This window comes from Rhinoraja longicauda, chromosome 2 (assembly GCF_053455715.1).
Source record: "Rhinoraja longicauda isolate Sanriku21f chromosome 2, sRhiLon1.1, whole genome shotgun sequence".
Classification (NCBI taxonomy): domain Eukaryota; kingdom Metazoa; phylum Chordata; class Chondrichthyes; order Rajiformes; family Arhynchobatidae; genus Rhinoraja; species Rhinoraja longicauda.
In genome coordinates, this window is record NC_135954.1 from 16,821,441 (window position 1) to 16,842,226 (window position 20,786).

At 43.8% G+C, this 20,786-nt stretch overlaps 1 protein-coding gene across 1 annotated transcript in view; it reads left to right on the forward strand.

The window, feature by feature from the left end:
- Nucleotides 1-20,786, forward strand: part of LOC144601431 (collagen alpha-6(VI) chain-like) — a 349,228-nt gene that overhangs the window by 134,187 nt on the left and 194,255 nt on the right. The window contains exons 10-13 of the mRNA XM_078413544.1: nt 1,113-1,191; nt 14,262-14,407; nt 17,407-17,499; nt 17,616-17,669. Of these exons, the coding sequence (XP_078269670.1) occupies nt 1,113-1,191; nt 14,262-14,407; nt 17,407-17,499; nt 17,616-17,669 (372 nt within the window). The remainder of the gene's footprint in view (nt 1-1,112; nt 1,192-14,261; nt 14,408-17,406; nt 17,500-17,615; nt 17,670-20,786) is intronic.

Here is a 20,786-nt window from a genome sequence, read left to right on the forward strand (position 1 = left end):
GAGAATGTTTATACTTGTGACAACCGGGATCTACATATTCAACCGATGAATCTGACTGAAATAAGGAGCATTTATTTTACTCGGAAAGTGCTTGGACTGTGGAATTTGTTGCCACAGGGTGTATTGAAACAAATAGCCTTAGAAGGAAACTAGATAAGTTGCAGATGTCTAGTTTCAGATATCTAGTCTCAGATGTACAAGTTGTGGGTGAGCTCTCATGTGTGGCAGCATTGTGTTCAGTTTAGACCATTCTGCTGTAGGTAAGATGTCATTAAGGTGAACAAAGTGCACGGGTCTACGAGGATGTTGTCAGGTCTCAAGGACCCGAGCTATAGGGAGAGATTGGACAGGCTAGGACTGTACTTCTGATAATGCAGGAGGCTATGGGGTGATCTTATAGAGATGTATAAAATCATGAGGGGATTTAATATGGTGAATGCATAATGTGTTTTACTCAGAATCAAGAACCAGAGGGCATCGGTTTAAGGTGAGGGGAAAGATTTAATCAAAACACAAAGAGGAAATTTTTAGACCAGAGGGTGGTAGGTGTATGGAATGAGTTGCCAAAGGAGATAGATGTTGCCCTTGTGGCTAAAGGGATCAGGGGGTATGGAGAGAAGGCAGGTACAGGATACTGAGTTGGATGATCAGCCATGATCATATTGAATGGTTGTGCAGGCTTGAAGGGCCGAATGGCCTACTCCTGCACCTATTTTCTATGTTTCTACGTTTCTATAGTTGAGGCAGGTACTGTAACAACATTTAAAAGACACTTGGACAGGTACATGGATAGGAACTGATTGGATGGATACTGACTAAATGTGGGAAATGGGATTAATTTAAATAGGGCATCTTAGATGGCATGGACGAGTTGGGCTGATGGGCCTGTTTTCATTCTCTATGGGTCCATGACTCTGAGTAAACACTAGGTCAGACTAGTTGTAGAATATGGTCTGTTTCTGTGCTGTGTATGTACCTGTAGTTACTTTAATATTCTTAAGGCTAATGGAGATGAAAATGTAATGAGACCAATAAAAACAGAAGATAGAAGAAAGTATTTTATATTTAAATTAGCACCAACAGCTGTGAATGTAATTGTAATCTCTTCACAGGTAGTACTGTTATTCACAGATGGATGGGATGACACCAAGGAGAGAATTAAACAGCATTCAGAGCTGATGTATAATAAAGGTAAGTCCATTTTCATTTGGATTTGGAATTTATAGTATTATTGGTCCACTTAAGACACATTTCCATTACATTGTTGCACACACATAATTCCATAAACTATACACCTCAAGACATACCCATTATTCAGATACTGCATTTTAAGTGGCATGAATCCCACAGCGTGACCTTCACATTGATTTCTCCAGCTCATGTTTCAAACAATCGAGAACCAGTCCCAGGTATGTAGAATTGTAGTTTCAAAGCTGGAATCCAACTTGCATTTAGTTTATATACGAGATGAAGAACTGAATTTTTTATCAAAACATGACTGGAAAAACTGGTGTAGGTACAAAGCAAGCAACATGTCATATGTATCTTTTATCTTTTATTTATAATGAATAATCTCTTGCTCTCATCCTATCCACTTTGCTGCTGTAACACTGTAAATTTCCCCGGTGTGGGACGAATAAAGGAAAATATTATTATTATTATTATATGGTCATAAGTGATAGGAGCAGAATTAGACCATTCGACCCATCAAGTCTACTCTGCCATTTAAGCATGGCTGATCTATCTCTCCCTCCTAAGGCCATTCTCCTGCCTTCTCCCCATAACTCCCGACACCCATACTACTGAAGAATCTATCTATGTCATGTGATTGGAGCAGAATTAGGCCACTTGACCCATCAAGTCTACTCTGCCATTTAAGCGGCTGATCTATCGTGAAACCTATCAATAGGAGGAATTTCTGTGAATTCTCCAAATAATGTTGATGCTACCAAATTAACAACATGTGTTTGAATCTGGCCTTAATTCCTAAATTATAATGGAATAGACCTTCAGCTGGCTGAGCCTCAATCTTGCCATTTATATATTTTGGGGAATGTGGAAGGAACATTTAAGGCTCCCACACTGTGCTCACTTTTCTATTTCATGTTGGCACAGTGTAGCTGGATGGTATCAACTTGCAACAATGCAAAGGGCCCATTGCCCTGAATTAATATTCAAAACAAGTCTTTGAATGGGCTGTGATAGATTACTTTCTGAGAAGTATTATTTTGGGGAAAAGGGACTGAAAATAACAATTTAGCACCTACTCCCAATCCCACACAGCCTTTTGGAGTAAAAAGAGAAAATGCTGGAAATATTCAGCAGGTCAGGCTGAATGTGTAGAAAGCAAAACAGAGTTAATATTTTAGATCGAAGTACTCTTTTTAAGAGAAGACAAGCTGGTGTTAAGTTGTAGAGAAGGTGGGGGGCGGGGGGGGGGGGGGGGGATGGATAGGACGAGGGAAATTCCCATATTGGGAGAAGCCTGGTATTGGATCTGAAGCATATACCTAACCCTGTGAACCCTGTGCCTAATGTTTGGAGTGTACAAACTTAGAGAGTTAGAGGGCGGCACAGCAGGGCAGTGGTAGAGTTTCTGCCTTACAGCGCCAGATACCAGGCTTTGATCCTGACTATGGGTGCTGTCTGTACAGAGATTGTGTGTTCTCCCTGTGACCACACGGGTTTCCTCCGGTTTCCTCCCATATTCTAAAGACATGCAGGTTTATAAGTTGATTGGCTTCAGTAAAAATTGGCCCCAATGTGTGCAGATAGTGTTAGTGTAGGGGATCACTGGTCCGTCGGCCGAAAGGCCTGTTTTTGCACTGTGTCTCTAAAGTCTAAACGGCAGAAATATATCTTATTGAAACATATAAAATTCTTAAGGGGTTGGAGAGGCTAGATGCGGGAAGATTGTTCCCGATGTTGGGGGAGTCCAGAACCAGGGGTCACAGCTTAAGGATAAGGGGGAAGTCTTTTAGGACCGAGATGAGAAAACATTTCTTCACACAGAGAGTGGTGAGTCTGTGGAATTCTCTGCCACAGAAGGTAGTTGAGGCCAGTTCATTGGCTATATTTAAGAGGGAGTTAGATGTGGCCCTTATGGCTAAAGGGATCAGGGGGTATGGAGAGAAGGCAGGTACAGGTTACTGAGCTGGATGATCAGCCATGATCATATTGAATGGCGGTGCAGGCTCGAAGGGCCGAAGGGCCTACTCCTGCACCTATTTTCTATGTTTCTATGTTTCTATATCATGTTTAATGTGTCCATTCGATGCTGCTCAATATATCTCTATGTATCTCACAGCAATTCTCTTCTTCAATATTTTTGGTTTGATGCAGCATGTAAATGTGTGATGTATGTATTTAACACCGGACAATTGAGTGTTTTGCTGAAAGTTTGCAATGCTTCATCCAAAAATCCTAAGTGCACAATTATCTGTACAGTTACTTTGATTGATCTTGGCTTGACAGGTTCATTGGTTTCCTTGCTTCATGTTAATAACGTCTGCCTATTTTTCCCCGTCTGGATTCAATTTTAATTCATGGGAAATTAATATTAATGTGATGTTGTGGTTCAAATTGCATTAAATTGTTTCCATTACTCCTGTCCTCAATTCAATTACCATTTGTACTCGTCTTAAGGATATGACTTCTCTAAATACTAAGGGTCTCAACCCCAAAACATCACCTATTCCTTTTCACCAGAGATGCCATCTGACCCGACGAGTTACTCCAGCTTTTTGTGTCTATCTTCGGTTTAAACTAGCATCTGCAGTTCCTTCCTAAACACTTCCTGCCTTCTGCAGGGCCGGTTTCTCAATTTCTGCAGATAACCAGGATTTTAGTAAAGCATTTGATAAGGTCCCCCCTACAATAGACTGATCCAGCAGATTTAGATGCATGGGATCCATGATAATTTGGTCATTTGGATTCAGGACTGGTTTATTCACAAAATGTAGTGGGTTGTGGTGGAAGGGTGCTTTTCTAGCTGGAGGTCTGTTTGCAGACAATATCAAAATTGGTGGAGTTAGCGACAGCGAGGAAGGCTGTCAAAATACACAGCAGAATGTAGATCAGCTACAGAAATGGTTCTTGGTTCTTGTTCCTCCAAAATATTCCAAATTGAATTTAAACTGGAGGTGAGGGGACAGGTGGGACAGATGGGGGAGGGAGGGGGTGACAGGTGGGGGGGGGGGATGGGACAAGGGGGTGACAGGTGGGGGGGGGGGAGGGGACAAGGGGGGTGGGGGATGGGTCCTGAGTGGGTGGAATGGGTGGAACAATGGCAGAAGGAGTTTAATCTGAGCAAGTTTGAGGAATGGCAATTTAAGAGCTTGAATGTAAAGTCAAAATATACAGTTAATGGCAAGACCCTTAACAGCCTTAGTGTACAGAGGGATCTTGGGGTCCAAGTCCATAAATTCCTGAAAGTGGCTACACAAGTAGATGGAGTGCAAAAGAAGACATACGGTTTGCTTGTCTTCATCAGTCGGGGCATTGAATATGTATCAGGAAGTCATATTGCTGCTGTAAAGGACTTTGGTTAGGCCACATTTGGAATGTTGTTTGCAGTTCTGGTCACCTAATTTCAGGAAGGATGTAGAGGCTTTAGAGAGGGTACAGATGAGGTTTACCACAATGCTGCCTGGATTAGGGGCTATTAGCTGAAAGGAGAGGCTGGGGAAACACAGATTGTTTTTTCTGAAGTGTTGAAAATCTGAGAGGAGACCAGAAAGAAATGTATAGGATTATGAAAGGCATAGATAGGGGAGACAGTTACAACCATTTTTTCCCCAGGGTGGAAATGTCAAAGACTAGAGGGCATAGCTTTAAGGTGAGATGGGCAACATTTAAAGGAGATGTGGGGGGCAAGTCTTGTCCACAGGGAGTGGTGGGTGCGCGGAACGTGTTGGCAGGGGTGGTGTGGAGGCAGATATGATAGTGGCATTTAAGATAGGCACATGGATCTTCAGCGAATGGAAGGATATGGATTATGTGCAGGCAGTGATTAGTGTACCTTGCCATCATATTCGGGATGGATATTGTGGCCTGAATGGATAGTGTCTCTGTGCTGTGCTGTTCAATGTTCTATGTTCTAACTATGTTCAATGTTCTAATCAAGTTAAGTTTAACCTATCTCAGTTTGGAGAATGACTGGTCAAAATCAGCTTTCATCATGGTACCTATCTCAGACACATTCAATATTTCCCTGAAAATCTAAAATGACAAATGACGAAAGTGGCATGAAAGAACATTTGTAATTCTGTTAATAATTAATTGAATTTTTTTTTTCAGGGGATTATGTAAAAAACAGACAGGAATTCAGATAACAGTTCACATTGTGCAAGTACTTGACAGTGCCAGAAGATAGACAAAAAAAGCTGGAATAACTCAGTAGGACAGGCAGCATCTCAGGAGAAAAAGAATGGGTGACATTTGGGGTCGAGACCCTTCTTCAGACCCTAGTCAGAAGAAGGGTCTCAATCCGACACGTAACCCAATCCTTCTCTCCAGAGATGCTGCCTGTAACGCTGAGTTACTCCAGCTTTTTGTGTCTATCTTTGGTTTAAACCAACATCTGCAGTTCATTCCTACACATTCCTTGAGAGTGCCAGGATTAAATTGAATCCTGTACCATACCTTTTCCAAGTAACAACGATAAATCTGTCCAATGACCTCAGAGTTGCTGATGAAACATATTAATTTCCTCATGGTGCAGTGGCTTCAAAGTTGTTTACACAGCTTCAGCCTAGAAAAATAAAACATTTTAACAGGTCTAGTTTACCAGTCTGAGGAAATGCACTCATCTCCTAGCAATGTGTTTATAATTGTGGCTACAGCAGGTATTCATTTTTCACCGAGGGTATCCTTACTGAAGTTTTGGTGAGATTTTATTCGGAGAGTTTCTTACTGAATGTACCTTTACATAGGAGATGAGGAGGAATCTCTTTAGAAAGTTTGAAGAAGGGTCACGACCCGAAACGTCACCCATTCTTTCTCTCCAGAGATGCTGCCTGTCCCGCTGAGTTACTCCAGCTTTTTGTGTCTGCTAGGAATTTCTTTAGTCAAAGAGTGGTGAATCTGTGGAAATCATTGTCACAGACGGCTATGGAGGCCGTCGTTGGGTATTTTTAAAAGCAGAGATTGACAGATTGTTGATTAGTAGGAGTGTTGAAATTTATGCGGAGAAGGCAGGAGAATGGTGTTGAGAGGGAAATATAGTTCAGGCATGATTGAATGGCGGATTAGACTCGATGGGCTGAATGGCCTAATTCTGCTCCGAAGACACAAATTTACGATGTGCTCTGTAAGATCTTATGATTAGTGTTAATGATTGGAACTGACATTGTGTTGGTCAGAGCTGTTTGTTTTTTTCTGTCATACGTTACTCAGATCAATGTGATACGATGTTATGTTATTCATTAATATTGTGAAGAGAGTGGGAAGAATCCTGCAAAAATGTCTCCTGGGTGACCTACGCCGGCACTTCTTACTCTTGACGTCGAGCGATAAACTCCAAATAGAAACATAGAAAATAGGTGCAGGAGTAGGCCATTCGGCCCTTCGAGCCTGCACCGCCATTCAATATGATCATGGCTGATCATCCAACTCAGTATCCCGTACCTGCCTTCTCTCCATACCCCCGATCCCTTTAGCCACAACGACCACATCTAACCCCCTCTTAAATATAGCCAATGAACTGGCCTCAACTACCTTCTGTGGCAGAGAATTCCACAGATTCACCACTCTCTGTGTGAAAAAAAACTTTCTCATCTCGGTCCTAAAAGACTTCCCCCTTATCCTTAAACTGTGACCCTTTGTCTGGACTTCCCCAACATCGGGAACAATGTTCCTGCATCTAGCCTGTCCAACCCCTTAAGATAGCAGGGATCAGCTTTAGACACCCTCGTTGCTTACGTTATCTTCTGCAAAACCCCACATTAATACGAAAGAGCAGGCCGTCACTGTCTACCGAATGGATACCTTTGCTCTCCGAAGTCTGGTTCAGATCAAATATATCAATAATTTCACCTAAGTCCTTTTACTTCGAAATTATAGCTTCTATTTGAGTCACCCATTACTGTGGCTGCAGGAATCTCACATCTTGACCGTCCGCTGATAGACCTTCTTTCCCTCTTCCAGCAAATGGAAGGACTGCAACTGGAAAGGATGTAAAAAAGATTTGCAAGGATGTAACCAGATCTGGAGGGTTTGTTCTAAAAGGGGAGGCTGAAACATAAAAAGGTTGAGGGTGACCTTACGGAGGTTTATAAAATCATCAAGGGCATAGATAAGGTGAATAATCACAGTCTTTTCCTAAGAGTAGGAGAGTCTAAAACCAAAGGGTAAAGGTTTAAGGGAAGAGGGAAAAAATATAAAAGGCAACCTGTCTACACAGAGGGTGTAGAACAAGCTGCCAGTGGAAGAGATAGTGACAGGGACAATTATTATTACTTGAATGACTTTAATTGCTTTAATTATTTAAAGGACACTGGACAGGTACATACAGTGCCCTCCATAATGTTTGGGATAAAGACCCATCATTTATTTATTTGACTCTGTACTCCACAATTTGAGATTTGTAAGAGAAAAAAATCACACGTGGTTAAAGTACACATTGTTTTTTTCAGACAACTGATAAAGCACCAAATGTTTGCAGAATGTAGCGATAGCCTGAATAATTGAATCAATCTTTAAGCTGCAAGTAGTTGATCATCTCTTTAGGAGGTGCTGCATAAATTGGATAAGGAATAACATAAATATTTAGGGTTTATTATGCTCATAAGTTCCAGGAGCAGAATCAGGCCATTCGGCTGACTCCACCATTCTACTCCACCATTCAATCATGGCTGATCTATCTTTCCCTCTCAAACCCATTCTCCTGCCTTCTCCCTCTAACCCCTGACACCCTTACTAATCAGGAAGCTGTTAATCTCCGCCTTAAAAATATCCATTGCCATGGCCTCCACAGCCGTCTGTGGCAATGAATTCCGCAGATTCACAACCCTCTGACTAAAGACATTCCTCCCCATCTCCTTCACGTTGGAGGTGACAACAATGTCGGAGGGTGATGTGTTGGATGCGGAGGCTGGTGTGGTGAAAGGTGAGGACCAGGAGAACTCTATCCTTGTTGCGTCTGGGGAGAGAGGGGGCGTGCGTAGAACTCCGGGATCACGAAACGTTGGTTAACCAGTTCCACAATTTGCAACAACGTGGGATCGCACCAGTCTGTAGCCAAAAATTGGCTTATCAGGAAGTCTCTCTGCCTGAGCTCATCTGTTTGCTGGCCTTGATTTATCCTGTTTCTTTTCTCGCTTCCAGTTTCTCTCCACCCCCCCCCCCCCCCCCCTCACTACAGTTAGACTGCAGAAGAGTCCTAACCTTCTGCTATCCATCAGCTATTCATCTTTTCCAGAGATACTCTCTGACCCGCTGAGTTACTCCAGCATTTTGTGTCTATCTTTGACTTTACATCAGTGTCATCTTGTACCCTTCCCAGAATTCACACTTTCTGTATTTTCTTGATAATACTGATATGTTAACCTTTCACTTGGGGTCGATTCATACCACTATGCAGCGCATTACAGCTTTTTCATTTTAAAATGAGGACTTTGGAAGAAGGTTAACAGGTTAAAAGAAAAGACTGCAATTGCACATCACTCCTGCTGTGTCTCAAATAACAAACAGCAGGATATCCTGTTAACACATTCTAACCCAGGCATTGTACTAATAAACTCTAACCTAGGCACTCTACTAATACACTCTAACCCAGGCAGTGTACTAATAAACTCTAACCCAGGCACTCTACTAATACACTCTAACCCAGGCAATCTACTAATACACTCTAACCTAGGCAATATACTAATACACTCTAACCCAGGCACTCTACTAATGCACTCCAACCTAGGCAGTATACTAATACACTCCAACCCAGGCACTCTACTAATACACTCCAATTCAGGCATTCTACTAATACACTCCAACCCAGGCACTCTACTAATACACTCTAACCTAGGCAGTATACTAATACACTCTAACCCAGGCACTCTACTAATACACTCTAACCCAGCCACTCTACTAATATACTCTAACCCAGGCACTCTACTAATACACTCCAACCTAGGCAGTATACATACACTCTAACCCAGGCACTCTACTAATACACTCCAATTCAGGCACTCTACTAATACACTCCAACCCAGGCACTCAGCTAATACACTCCAACCCAGGCAGTGTAGTAATACGATCCAATTCAGGCAGTGTACTATCATTTTTTTACAAATGATAACACAAAACAAGACAATTTACATTAAACAACCAATTAAGAGGAGTAGATTGCACATAAACCTAAGACTCAATTTGGAAACATTTGCGCCTGAAGAAGAGTCCCCACCCAAAACGTCACCCATCCATGTCCTCTCAAGCCACTGCATGACCTGCTGAGTTACTCCAGCATTTTGTGACACAATTTGGAAAGATTGTTCAGTAAGTAAACTAAAGCAATTTATTTTAAGTCCATTAAGTTCACCATTAGCAAATTTGCAGATGATACTAAGCTGGGGGGTAGTGTGAATTGTGAGGAAGATGCAATAAGGCTGCAGGGTGACTTGAATTGTGTGAGTGGGCGGATACATGGCAGATGCAGTTTAATGTAGATAAATGTGAGGTTATTCACTTTGGAAGTAAGAATAGAAAGGCAGATTATTATCTGAATGGTGTCAAGTTAGGAAGAGGGGATGTTCAACGAGATCTGGGTGTCCTAGTGCATCAGTCACTGAAAGGAAGCATGCAGGTACAGCAGGCAGTGAAGAAAGCCAATGGAATGTTGGCCTTCATAACAAGAGGAGTTGAGTGTAGGAGCAAAGAGGTCCTTCTACAGTTGTACCGGGCCCTGGTGAGACCACACCTGGAGTACTGTGTGCAGTTTTGCTCTCCAAATTTGAGGAAGGATATTCTTGCTATTGAGGGCGTGCAGCGTAGGTTCACTAGGTTAATTCCCCGAATGGCGGGACTGTCGTATGTTGAAAGGCTGGAGCAATTAGGCTTGTATACACTGGAATTTAGAAGGATGAGGGGGGATCTTATTGAAACATATAAGATAATTAGGGGATTGGACACATTAGAGGCAGGAAACATGTTCCCAATGTTGGGGGAGTCCAGAACAAGGGGCCACAGTTTAAGAATAAGGGGTAGGCCATTTAGAACGGAGATGAGGAAGAACTTTTTCAGTCAGAGAGTGGTGAAGGTGTGGAATTCTCTGCCTCAGAGGGCAGTGGAGGCCAGTTCGTTGGATGCTTTCAAGAGAGAGCTGGATAGAGCTCTTAAGGATAGCGGAGTGAGGGGGTATGGGGAGAAGGCAGGAACGGGGTACTGATTGAGAGTGATCAGCCATGATCGCATTGAATGGCGGTGCTGGCTTGAAGGGCTGAATGGCCTACTCCTGCACCTATTGTCTATTGTCTATTGTCACTTCTTGTTCTTCTAAATCCAAGGATTACAGGCACAAGCTGCCTAGCATCTCATGATGGGACAACCCTCTCTCCCCAGTACTTAACCCAGTGAATCTCCTTCAGACCACCTCAATGAACTGTATCCTTGTTTTAGTTAAAGGGACCGAAACCACGCGCTGTGTTTCGAGTGTGGCCTCACTGAGAAAGATTCAGCTGAGAGAGTGAGAGAGATTCAGCTGATAAGTGAGAAGGATTCAGCTGTTTTCAGGCAACTGAATCATCCTACCAGGCATCTGAATCTATCAACCAGAGAGTAGTGCTGAACTACTATCTACCTCTTTGGCGTCGTTCGGACTATCCTTGAACAGACTTTGCTGGCTTTACCTTGCACTAAACGTTATTCCCTTATACACTGTAAATGGCTCAATTGTAATCATGTATTGTCTTTCTGTTGACTGGAAAGCAGGCAACAATAGCTTTTCACTGTACCTCGGTACACGGGACAATAAACTAAACTAAACTAAATAAAGTAGTTGCAAGACAAAAAAAGAGCTGGAGTAACTCAGCTGGTCAGACATCATCTCCAGAGGACATGGATAGGTGACGTTTCCATGTCTGGACTGGACGGTTCCCCAGACTGAAGAAAGATCCCAATTAAAACATCAAGATCCATGTTCTCTGGAGGTGATGCCTGGCTCGCTGAGTTACTCCAGCTCTTAGAGTCTTTTTTTTGGTAAACCAACATCTGCAGTACCTTGTTTCTACTCTAAGGTAGTTACGAGCACCGAGTCTTTGTTAGCACAGGGAGTCCCAGGTTACAACAGGGCTCCTGACCCGGGAACTGTTTATGGCTCGAAATGTTGGAAACGAACGAACAAAATAGTTTGCGGGAGTGGACCACAGAAAAAAGCTGAGAGGGAAGAGCAGGCAGATGCGAGAAGAATGGCTGCCAGCTGGCTTCACTGACTCGGTGAGTGAGCAAGTAAGCCAGCCCCAGTGCTTCCACGTCTGCTCAGTTTGGCCTGAACCAGCACTGGACTGTTGTGGCTCCGGTTCGGTCATTGGGGAGGAGGTGTGGGGTTGGTGAAAACATTTCCCACCCGGCAGAAGAGGCTTGCAGCCCTGCAGCAGCCAACAAATCCATCCCATCTCCCCTGCCAGTCTCCCACACACTCGATCATGTGTATAAAATCACGCCAGGAATTGATCGGGTGGATGCACAGAGTCTCTTGCTCAGAGTAGGTGAACCGAGGACCAGAGGACATAGGTTTAGGGTGAAGGGGGAAAAAATGTAATAGGAATCTGAGGGGTAACTTTTTCACACAAAGGGTGGTGGGTGTATAGAACAAGCTGCCAGAGGAGGTAGTTGAGACAGGGACTATCCCAACATTTGAGAAACATTTGGACATAGGAGAGGCTTGGAGGGATATGGACCAAACATGGGCAAGTGGGACTAATGTAGCTGGGACATGTTGGCCGGTGTAGGTAAGTTGGGCCGAAGAGCCTGTTTCCATGATGTATCACTCTGTGACTCTATGGCTATTAGACTTTATTGGAGTTTTTGCTGAATGAACAGCACACAACAAAAACTTTCACTGCACCTCGGTACATGTGACAATACTAAGCTAATCTGTACCAGACAATACTTGTCTCGGTATGCGCGGGGTCCGGTTTACAGCAGCACACCTCTCTCTCTCTCTCTCTCTTTCTCTCTCTGATTCCGTCCGTGGCAGTGATCACCACTCAGCCCGCCGGTGAACGCCTCTCGTACATGAGCACATCAGATTTATTGGCAAGATTTTTTTTAGATTTAGAGATACAGCGCGGAAACAGGCCCTTCGGCCCACCGGGTCCGCGCCGCCCAGCGATCCCCGCACACTAACACTATCCTACACACCCTAGGGGGATTTTTTACATTTGCCCAGCCAATTAACCTACATACCTGTACGTCTTTGGAGTGTGGGAGGAAACCGAAGATCTCGGAGAAAACCCACGCAGGTCACGGGGAGAAATTACAAACTCCGTACAGACGGCGCCCGTAGTCAGGATCGAACCCGAGTCTCCGGCGCTGCATTCGCTGTAAGGCAGCAACTCTACCGAGAGAACAAAAAGAATATTTGTCTTGGTATGCGCGGGGTCCGTTTTATAGCAGCACACGTCTCTCTTTCTTTCTCTCTCTCTCTCTCTCCCTGCCTCCATCCGTGGCGCGGATCGCGGCCTGACCTGCTGAGTTACGCCAGCATTTTGTGAATAAATCGATTTGTACCAGCATCTGCAGTTATTTTCTTATACTACTTGTTGCTCCACTGAGATTTCTCTTCGAGGTATGTCCACTTTGAAGAAGTTCTCCTCCTCTCTTCGACGAGAGTTTAGCAACATGCTCTCTCGCTGCTCCCCCTCTGCGATTTCTCCTGCCCTCCTACTCCAACTTTATATAGTTCCTCTGTCCCTCCCTTCCCCTCCTCCTTCCCAGATTTCCCTCTATCTTCCTGTCTCCACCTATATCCTTCCTTTGTCCCACCCCCCTGACATCAGTCTGAAGAATGGTCTCGACCCGAAATGTCACCCATTCCTTCTCTCCTGAGATGCTGCCTGACCTGCTGAGTTACTCCAGCATTTTGTGAATAAATACCTTCGATATTGTACCAGCATCTGCAGTTATTTTCTTATATTTCGCGACTCAGTCCGTCGGTGAACCCCTCTCGTACATGACCTTGAACTGACTTCTGGCTTACTGGCTCCTGCCTTTGTACAGGTAAAAAATCAGGTGTTGAAATAACCGCCGGTAAGTCCTGGCCAATAACGCTGCTCCCAAATTCAAACCATAACCAATGGCAGGGAACTGCATCCCAGCAAGCCCCCCCCCCATGGGAACAAACACTATCAGCCGCAGACTGGAGCATAAAGCAATACACAGCGCTACAGACTTGGCGCATAAAGGAAATACACACAGCGCTGCCGGTTTGGAATGCAAAGGTTTAAACAGAGCGCTGTCCGCTTAATGCAGGGGGATTTAAACATAGAGCTGCTAGCTGCAGTTCTATGGGGTTTAAACATAGCGCTGCGGCCACAGTGCTGTGGGTCACAGACTATTTGGGAAAATTCCCGTACAACAGGCACGCTCTTGTTATATCCTATCAGCTTACCTCCTCTACTCTCAGGTAAAAAGACACAGCCTATCCAGTTCCTTATCACTCAAACCCTCCTGACCCTGAGAAAACTATTTGCATCATTTCCAGTTTAATGACAATAATGGACTCTGTCTGGCAGAATCCGTGGTGAATGAATGTTTTGATTCTGTTCTGATGAAATATATTGAAATATCCATCCTGTTTCTTTCTTCACAAGTGCCACCTGATCTTTGAGTGTTTCAAACTTCTCTGCTTTTATAATATAGAGTCAATATTTTGCTTTCTAGTTTGTTCCCTTTTTTCTGCCAAATAATATTTCCAATCCCTATACTTGGAAGATCTTATTTTTCTTGAATCCATTATTATTTCTGTTAAGGTCCATTGTTGCACATATTTTGTAAACCTGCTTAAAATATTATTCCGTCACCCATTTCACCAAAGGTAGACACAAAATGCTGGAGTAACTCAGCGGGACAGGCAACATCTCTGGAGAGAAGGAATGGGTGACGTTTTGGGTCGAGACCCTTCATTATTTTTTTAACCCTCCCAGCAGGATCTTAAGTATCAGCAATAAAGTTAGCACGCAACAAAAGCTTTTCACTGTACCTCGGTACATGTGACAATAAACTAAACTGGAACTGGAGTGTAATAATAAGCCGTTATTTTATCATTTCAGGGATTCATGCGCTCATCGCTGTGGCTCTGGAAAATGCAGAGGAATTTGATAAGACTTTGTTCGTTGACTTTGGAACTGGATTTGGATACAAGCAACAGTTGTCGATTGAAATGGATGATATTGAAAGTTCTTTGTTAAAAAAAATTGTAAGTGTTCCTGATAAAAGTAGGACAGGTTATTTTAATATCGTGTAAGTATATATTAGAAAATGGGACTTGAAGCATTTGATTAAGGAGGCTTTAATCATATTATTATGATTAAACCAAATATTGATTACATCGCCTCGGCCTCCCTCCACTCACCTGCCTTCCTCTAACCCCAACCCCCACTCTTGACGTGTGTTCACCATACTCCCTGACCTCCCTCTTTCTGCTACGGAATGGTCTGTCCTCAGCAGAGGCCTCACCTTTGTTCCCCTCCGACCCCACTTCAACAAGGTTCCGGGTCCACCACAAGGTCGCGCTCTTCTTCCGTCGCCTCTGCCCCCCTGTGCCTATTTCTATGAGAAGGAGTCCTCACCACCCAGTGAGGACCTCTTTTCCCGTCTCCACCGGAACCCCTCCTTATGGACTCCCCCGGATGGTCCTCTACCTTCTTTAGACCTTTTCATTTCCAACTGCTGGCGAGACATCAACCGCCTCAACGTTTTGACTCCCCTTACTTACTCTAACCTCTCCCCCCCTGAAAGTACAGCCCTCCACTCACTCTGCAGCAACCCCGACTTGATAATTAAACCCTCCGACAAGGGAGGTGCCGTGGTAGTCTGGAGCGCTGACCTCTACCGGACTGAGGCCAGACGACAACTCTCAGACACCTCCTCCTACTTATCCTTGGACCATGATCCCACAGATGAGCACCAGACCTTAATCTGAAGCACCATTACTGATTTCATTACTTCCGGCTCTCTGCCCTCTAAAGCCTCCAACCTTATCGTTCCCCAGCCCCGCACGGCCCGATTTTATCTTCTCCTCAAAATCCACAAACAGAACTGTCCTGGCAGACCCATTGTCTCTGCCTGTTCATGTCCCACTGAATTAATTTCCACCTACCTCGACTTCATCCTATCCCCCCTGGTCCAATCCCTCCCTACCTACGTCCAAGACTCCTCACATGCTCTCCGTCTCCTCAATAACTTCCGGTTTCCAGGCCCCCACTCCCTCACCTTGAATATGGATGTCCATTCAATCTACACCTTCATCCCCCACCAGGAAGGTCTTAAAGCCCTCCGTTTCTTCCTCGACCACAGAACCAGCCAATTTCCGTCTACCAACACTCTCCTCCGCCTAGCAGAGTTGGTCCTTACCCTTAACAGCTTCTCCTTCGACTCCTCCCACTTCCTCCAAATCCAAGACGTAGTTATGGGCACTCGCATGGGCCCTAGCTATGCCTGCCTCTATGTCGGGTACGTCGAACAATCCCTGTTCTAGGCGTACACTGGCCCCATCCCTGAACTGTACCTCTGCTATACTGATGAGTGCATCGGTGCTACCTCCTGCACCCATGCAGAACCCACTGACTTCATCAACTTCACGACTAATTGCCATCCTGCACTCAAATTCACTTGGACCATTTCCGACATCTCCCTAGATCTCACCGTCTCCATCACAGGAGACAGACTATTGACTGACATCTATTACAAACCCACTGACTCCTATTGCTATCTAGACTACACTTCTTCCTACCCTGCTCCCTGTAAAGACTCTATCCCCTACTCCCAATTCCTCCGTCTATGCCGCATCTGTGCCAAGGATGAGGTGTTCCATACCAGGTCACCGGGGATGTCCTCAATCTTTAGGGAACTGGAGTTCCCCTCTTCCATTATAGATGAGGCTCTCACTAGGGTCTCCTCGATATCCCACAGCTCCGCTCTTGCTCCCTCCCCCCCTTGTTCGCAACAAGGACAGAGTCCCACTTGTCCTCACCTTCCACCCCATCAGCCGTCGCATACAGCATATAATCCTCCAACATTTTCACCACCTCCAATGGGATCCCACTACTGGCCCATCTCCACCCCTTTCTGCTTTCTGCAGAGATCGTTCCCTCTGCAACTCCTTGGTCAACACGTCCCTTCCCACCTAAACCACCCCCTCCATAGGTACTTTCCCCTGCAACCACAGGAGATGCAACACCTGTCCCTTTACCTCCCCCTTCGACTCCATCCAAGGACCCTTAGTCTTTTCAGGTGAGGCAGGTTCACGCACCTCCTCCAACCTCATCTACTGTAACCGCTGTTCCATGTGTCAACTCCTATATATCGGCGAGACCAAGCGCAGGCTTGGCGATCCTTTCGCTGAACATCTCTGCTCAGTCTGCCGTAACCCATCTGATCTTCCAGTTGCTCAGCACTTTAACTCCCCCTCCCATTCCCAATCTGACCTTTCTGTCCTGTCCCTCCACCATTGGTAAAGTGAGGCCCAGCTCAAATTGGAAGAACAGCACCTCGTATTTCACTTGGGTAGCTTACACCCCAGTGATATGAACATTGACTTCTCTAACTTCAAATAGCCCTTGCTTTCCCTCTCTATCCATCCCCTCCCACTTCCCAGTTCTCCCACCAGTCTTACGGTCTCCGACTACATTCTATCTCTGACCCGCCCACTCCCCTGACATCAGTATGAAGAAGGGTCTCGACCCGAAACATCACCCATTCCTTCTCTCCAGAAATGCTGCCTGTCCCGCTTAGTTACTCCAGCATTTTGTGTCTACCTTCGATTCATCAAATGTTTCTCTGGTGAGGAACATGCTGCTCTGTGATAAACATATTTAGAAAATCATTCTCTAATATATATGTTTAAAACTTTTAAAATCATTAAACATTTGGGCGGCACGGTGGCATAGCAGTAAAGCTACTGCCTTTCAGCGCCAGAGACCCAGGTTCAATCCTGACTACGGATGCTTGTCTCTGCGGAGTTTGTATGGAGTTTTCCCCATGACCTGTGTGGGTTTTCACCGAGATCTTCGGTTTCCTTCCACATTCCAAAGACATACAGGTTTGTAGGTTAATTGGTTTGGTATAAATGTATGAATATAAAATTGTCCCCAGTGTGCGTAGGATAGTGTTAAAGTGTGGGGATCGCTGGTCGTGCGGACTCTGTGTTTCTAAACCAAACTAAAAAAAATTAAAGTTGTATTGTTTTGTTTTTAGAGCGCAGTTTCTGAAATGAAGTGTTGTAAGGCCCAATGTGTGTGCATGGGGGAACCTGGCGGTATTGGTTTGCAAGGACGTACTGGCCTGAAGGTAAGTGAATAATCTCTTTAGTCTTCTAACTGCATCTTTCTTCAGATTGCTGAAAGAAGTTCAGGAACATAAAGTACTGTCCTCACTGCTTAATCGAGCTTTTGATGTTAATTTAGGGTCCTCCAGGTCTGAGGGGATTTACAGGCTATCCAGGAGAAGAAGGCGTGCAGGTAAGTTGGTACTTTTAACCGAATTTTCAAGAATATTGTCATCTTTCCTCCTTATTATGGAAGTAAAATGAGGCTGCTTTTGTTTCTTTCTGAGCTCTGTGACATTTATCAGGCAACACATTAAAGATATGTTTGGCTCGTACGTAGATTCATAGAAAAGAAGCAAACGTAAGGATCTTCCAACATTGAATAGGATAAATATAATTTTTTTCCTGGAACATTAGACTACTTCAAGCTTAATTTCAATAGACAATAGACAATAGGTGCAGGAGGAGGTCATTCGGCCCTTCAATGTGATCATGGCTGATCATTCTCAATCAGTACCCCTTTCCTGCCTTCTCCCCATACCCCCTGACTCCGCTATCCTTAAGAGCTCTATCCAGCTCTCTCTTGAATGCATTCCGAGAATTGGCCTCCACTGCCTTCTGAGGCAGAGAATTCCACAGATTCACAACTCTCTGACTGAAAAAGGTTTTTCCTCATCTCAGTTCTAAATGGCCTACCCCTTATTCTTAAACTGTGGCCCCTTGTTCTGGACTCCTTTGGGGTTGATCAATGGCGTGCACCAGCATCAGCCTGCAAGAGGAACTAAAGCAGCTGGAACCATTGTGAGACACGGGTCTCAATTATTTAGGAGAGGAAAGGTAGGGGCATCAAATGGATAATTTGGTGAAACATGCCAGATCTTTGCCTGTTCACATCTGGTGGCCTTGTGGCTACACATTCGGCGGTAAAGTAATCAAAAGGTAAAAGAAACTGCAAATATTAGAAAACTGAATTAAAAACTGCATGCATCTGTGGAAAGGAAACATTTGTCAGTATTTCCAAATTAATGTATATCAGAATATTATCTTGCTTCTAAAGAAAGGCCATCAAACTGAAACGCTGAGACACATGAATCTGCAGATGCTTTAATCTGGTAGGTAACACACAGTACTGGAATAATTCAGTGGGTCAGACAACATCTCTGAAGGACATGGATAGGGGACGTTTCAGGTCGAAATGTCGTCTGTCCATCTCCTTCAACCGAAACATCAACTAGCCCTGTCCTCAGGAAATGTTGCCTGACCCACTTTGTGTTTCAAACTGTAACAATGACTCTGCTGCTCTCTCCACAGATACTGCCTGACTTGATGAGTATTTCTAGCATCTCTGTATTCATTACAGGCAGCACGGTCGGTCCAAGTAGAAATAGCTATAGAGGTTTCAGATTATTTTCCACTTGGCCCCAAAAAAAGATTTAAACCTTACCATCTCAATAACTCAGCAGTCGGGCATCATCTCTGGAGAAAAGGAATAGGTGACATTTCAGGTCGGAACCCTTTTTCAGTAATCTGAAGAAGGGTTCTGACCCTAAACGTCACCTATTCCTTTTCTCCAGAGTTGCTGCCTGACCCGCTGAGTTACTCCAGCACTTTGTGTCTATCTTCGGTATAACCTAGCATCTGCAATTCCTTTGCACACTACCATCTCAGTAAGTGGGTGAATGAAGTTCAGAGCCTCTAAAATTGGTGGATTACAGGCATTGACAGAGGAGATATCCATTTCATAGAAAACAGACTTTGGCAAGTTAAAATTGAATGTATTTTCATTAAATTGTTTCGCAAAGTATTGACAAAACTTATTTCATGAAGAAATCTAAAAAGACATGAAATTGGTGGACTGATGTTATACACCCACCGATATTATTAATGCTGCTTGTTCAATTTCCCTTTAATTTGAAGGAATTGAGAATTTCAGTAGATGTGAGATTTACCATGGTGCAACTTTTCATTTGCACTAGTTTCAAGTCTCTGTGGTTAATCGGTTGATTTATTTGAAATTTTAGGTTAAATATATGCAATATTTTTGTTTTCAGAATTTGATCCATTATTCAAAAATGTTAAAATAAACTTAAAATTGAACCATACAATAGATGATATATATATAATTAAAAGCCAATAGACACTAAATCAGACTTTCGTTAGTGTTATTAAATTTAGTTTTAAAATGCATGTGTTTACTTGTAACAATCCGTGTTAAGAGTAACAAGTTTGAGGAGTTAATTTTCTTGACAACAAGAATGTAGTTATCTGTTAATCAGGAGAATTCATACCAACCCCAAAGGGCAAAGTCCAGTTATGAATTTTTCAATGGAAATAATCTGAGGCATCAGGTGAATGTTAGAAAATTGCTTCAATTTGGATTTCACTCCTGCTGTGCCTAAATAACAAACAGCAGTTAATTACAATTTAAATATTGTAAAATATGGTAAAATATTCCAAACCAGCCAGGAGAATAAAGTTCTACAAATCTTGCTTAGCAATTTTATTTAATATGCAAAGAAAATAAATTTGGAAAATTGGATTATAAAGAACTCAGTTCAATCTCACAGTCCATATTACATTCTGCCCCTGTTTTCATTTGACAGCACAAATGAAAATGGATTACCCCTCAATTTGATTTAAACAATACAAATATCCAAGTAGTGTATATAACGTGTAGAAACAAGGAACTGCACATGCTTTATTACAAAAAATGACACAACGTGCTGGAGTACCTCAGCAGGTCAGGCAGCATCTCTGGAGAACATGGATAGGTGACATTTTGGGTCAGGACACATTGTGTGGTCATAAGGTCATAAGTGATAGGAACAGAATTAGGCCATTTGGTCCATCAAGTCTACTCCGCCATTCAACCATGGCTGATCTATCTCTCCCTCCTAACCCCATTCTCCTGCCTTCTCCCCATAACCCCTGACACCCGTACTAATCAGGAATCTATCTATCTCTGCCGTAAAAATATCAATTGGCTTGACCTCCACAGCCTTTGTGGCAAAGAATTCCACAGATTCACCACCCTCTGACTAAGGAAATTCCTCCTCATCTCTATCCTAAAGGAACGTCCTTTAATTCTGAGGCTATGATCTCTAGTCCCAGACTCTCCCACTAGTGGAAACATCCTCTCCACATCCACTGTAACCAAGCCTTTCACTATTTGGCAAGTTTCAATGAGCTCCCCCCTCATTCTTCTAAACTCCAGCGAGTACAGGCCCAGTGCCGTCAAATGCTCATCATATGTTAACCCACTCATTCCTGGGATCCAGTGGGGTGGGGATCCTGGGGTTGGGGGGGGGGG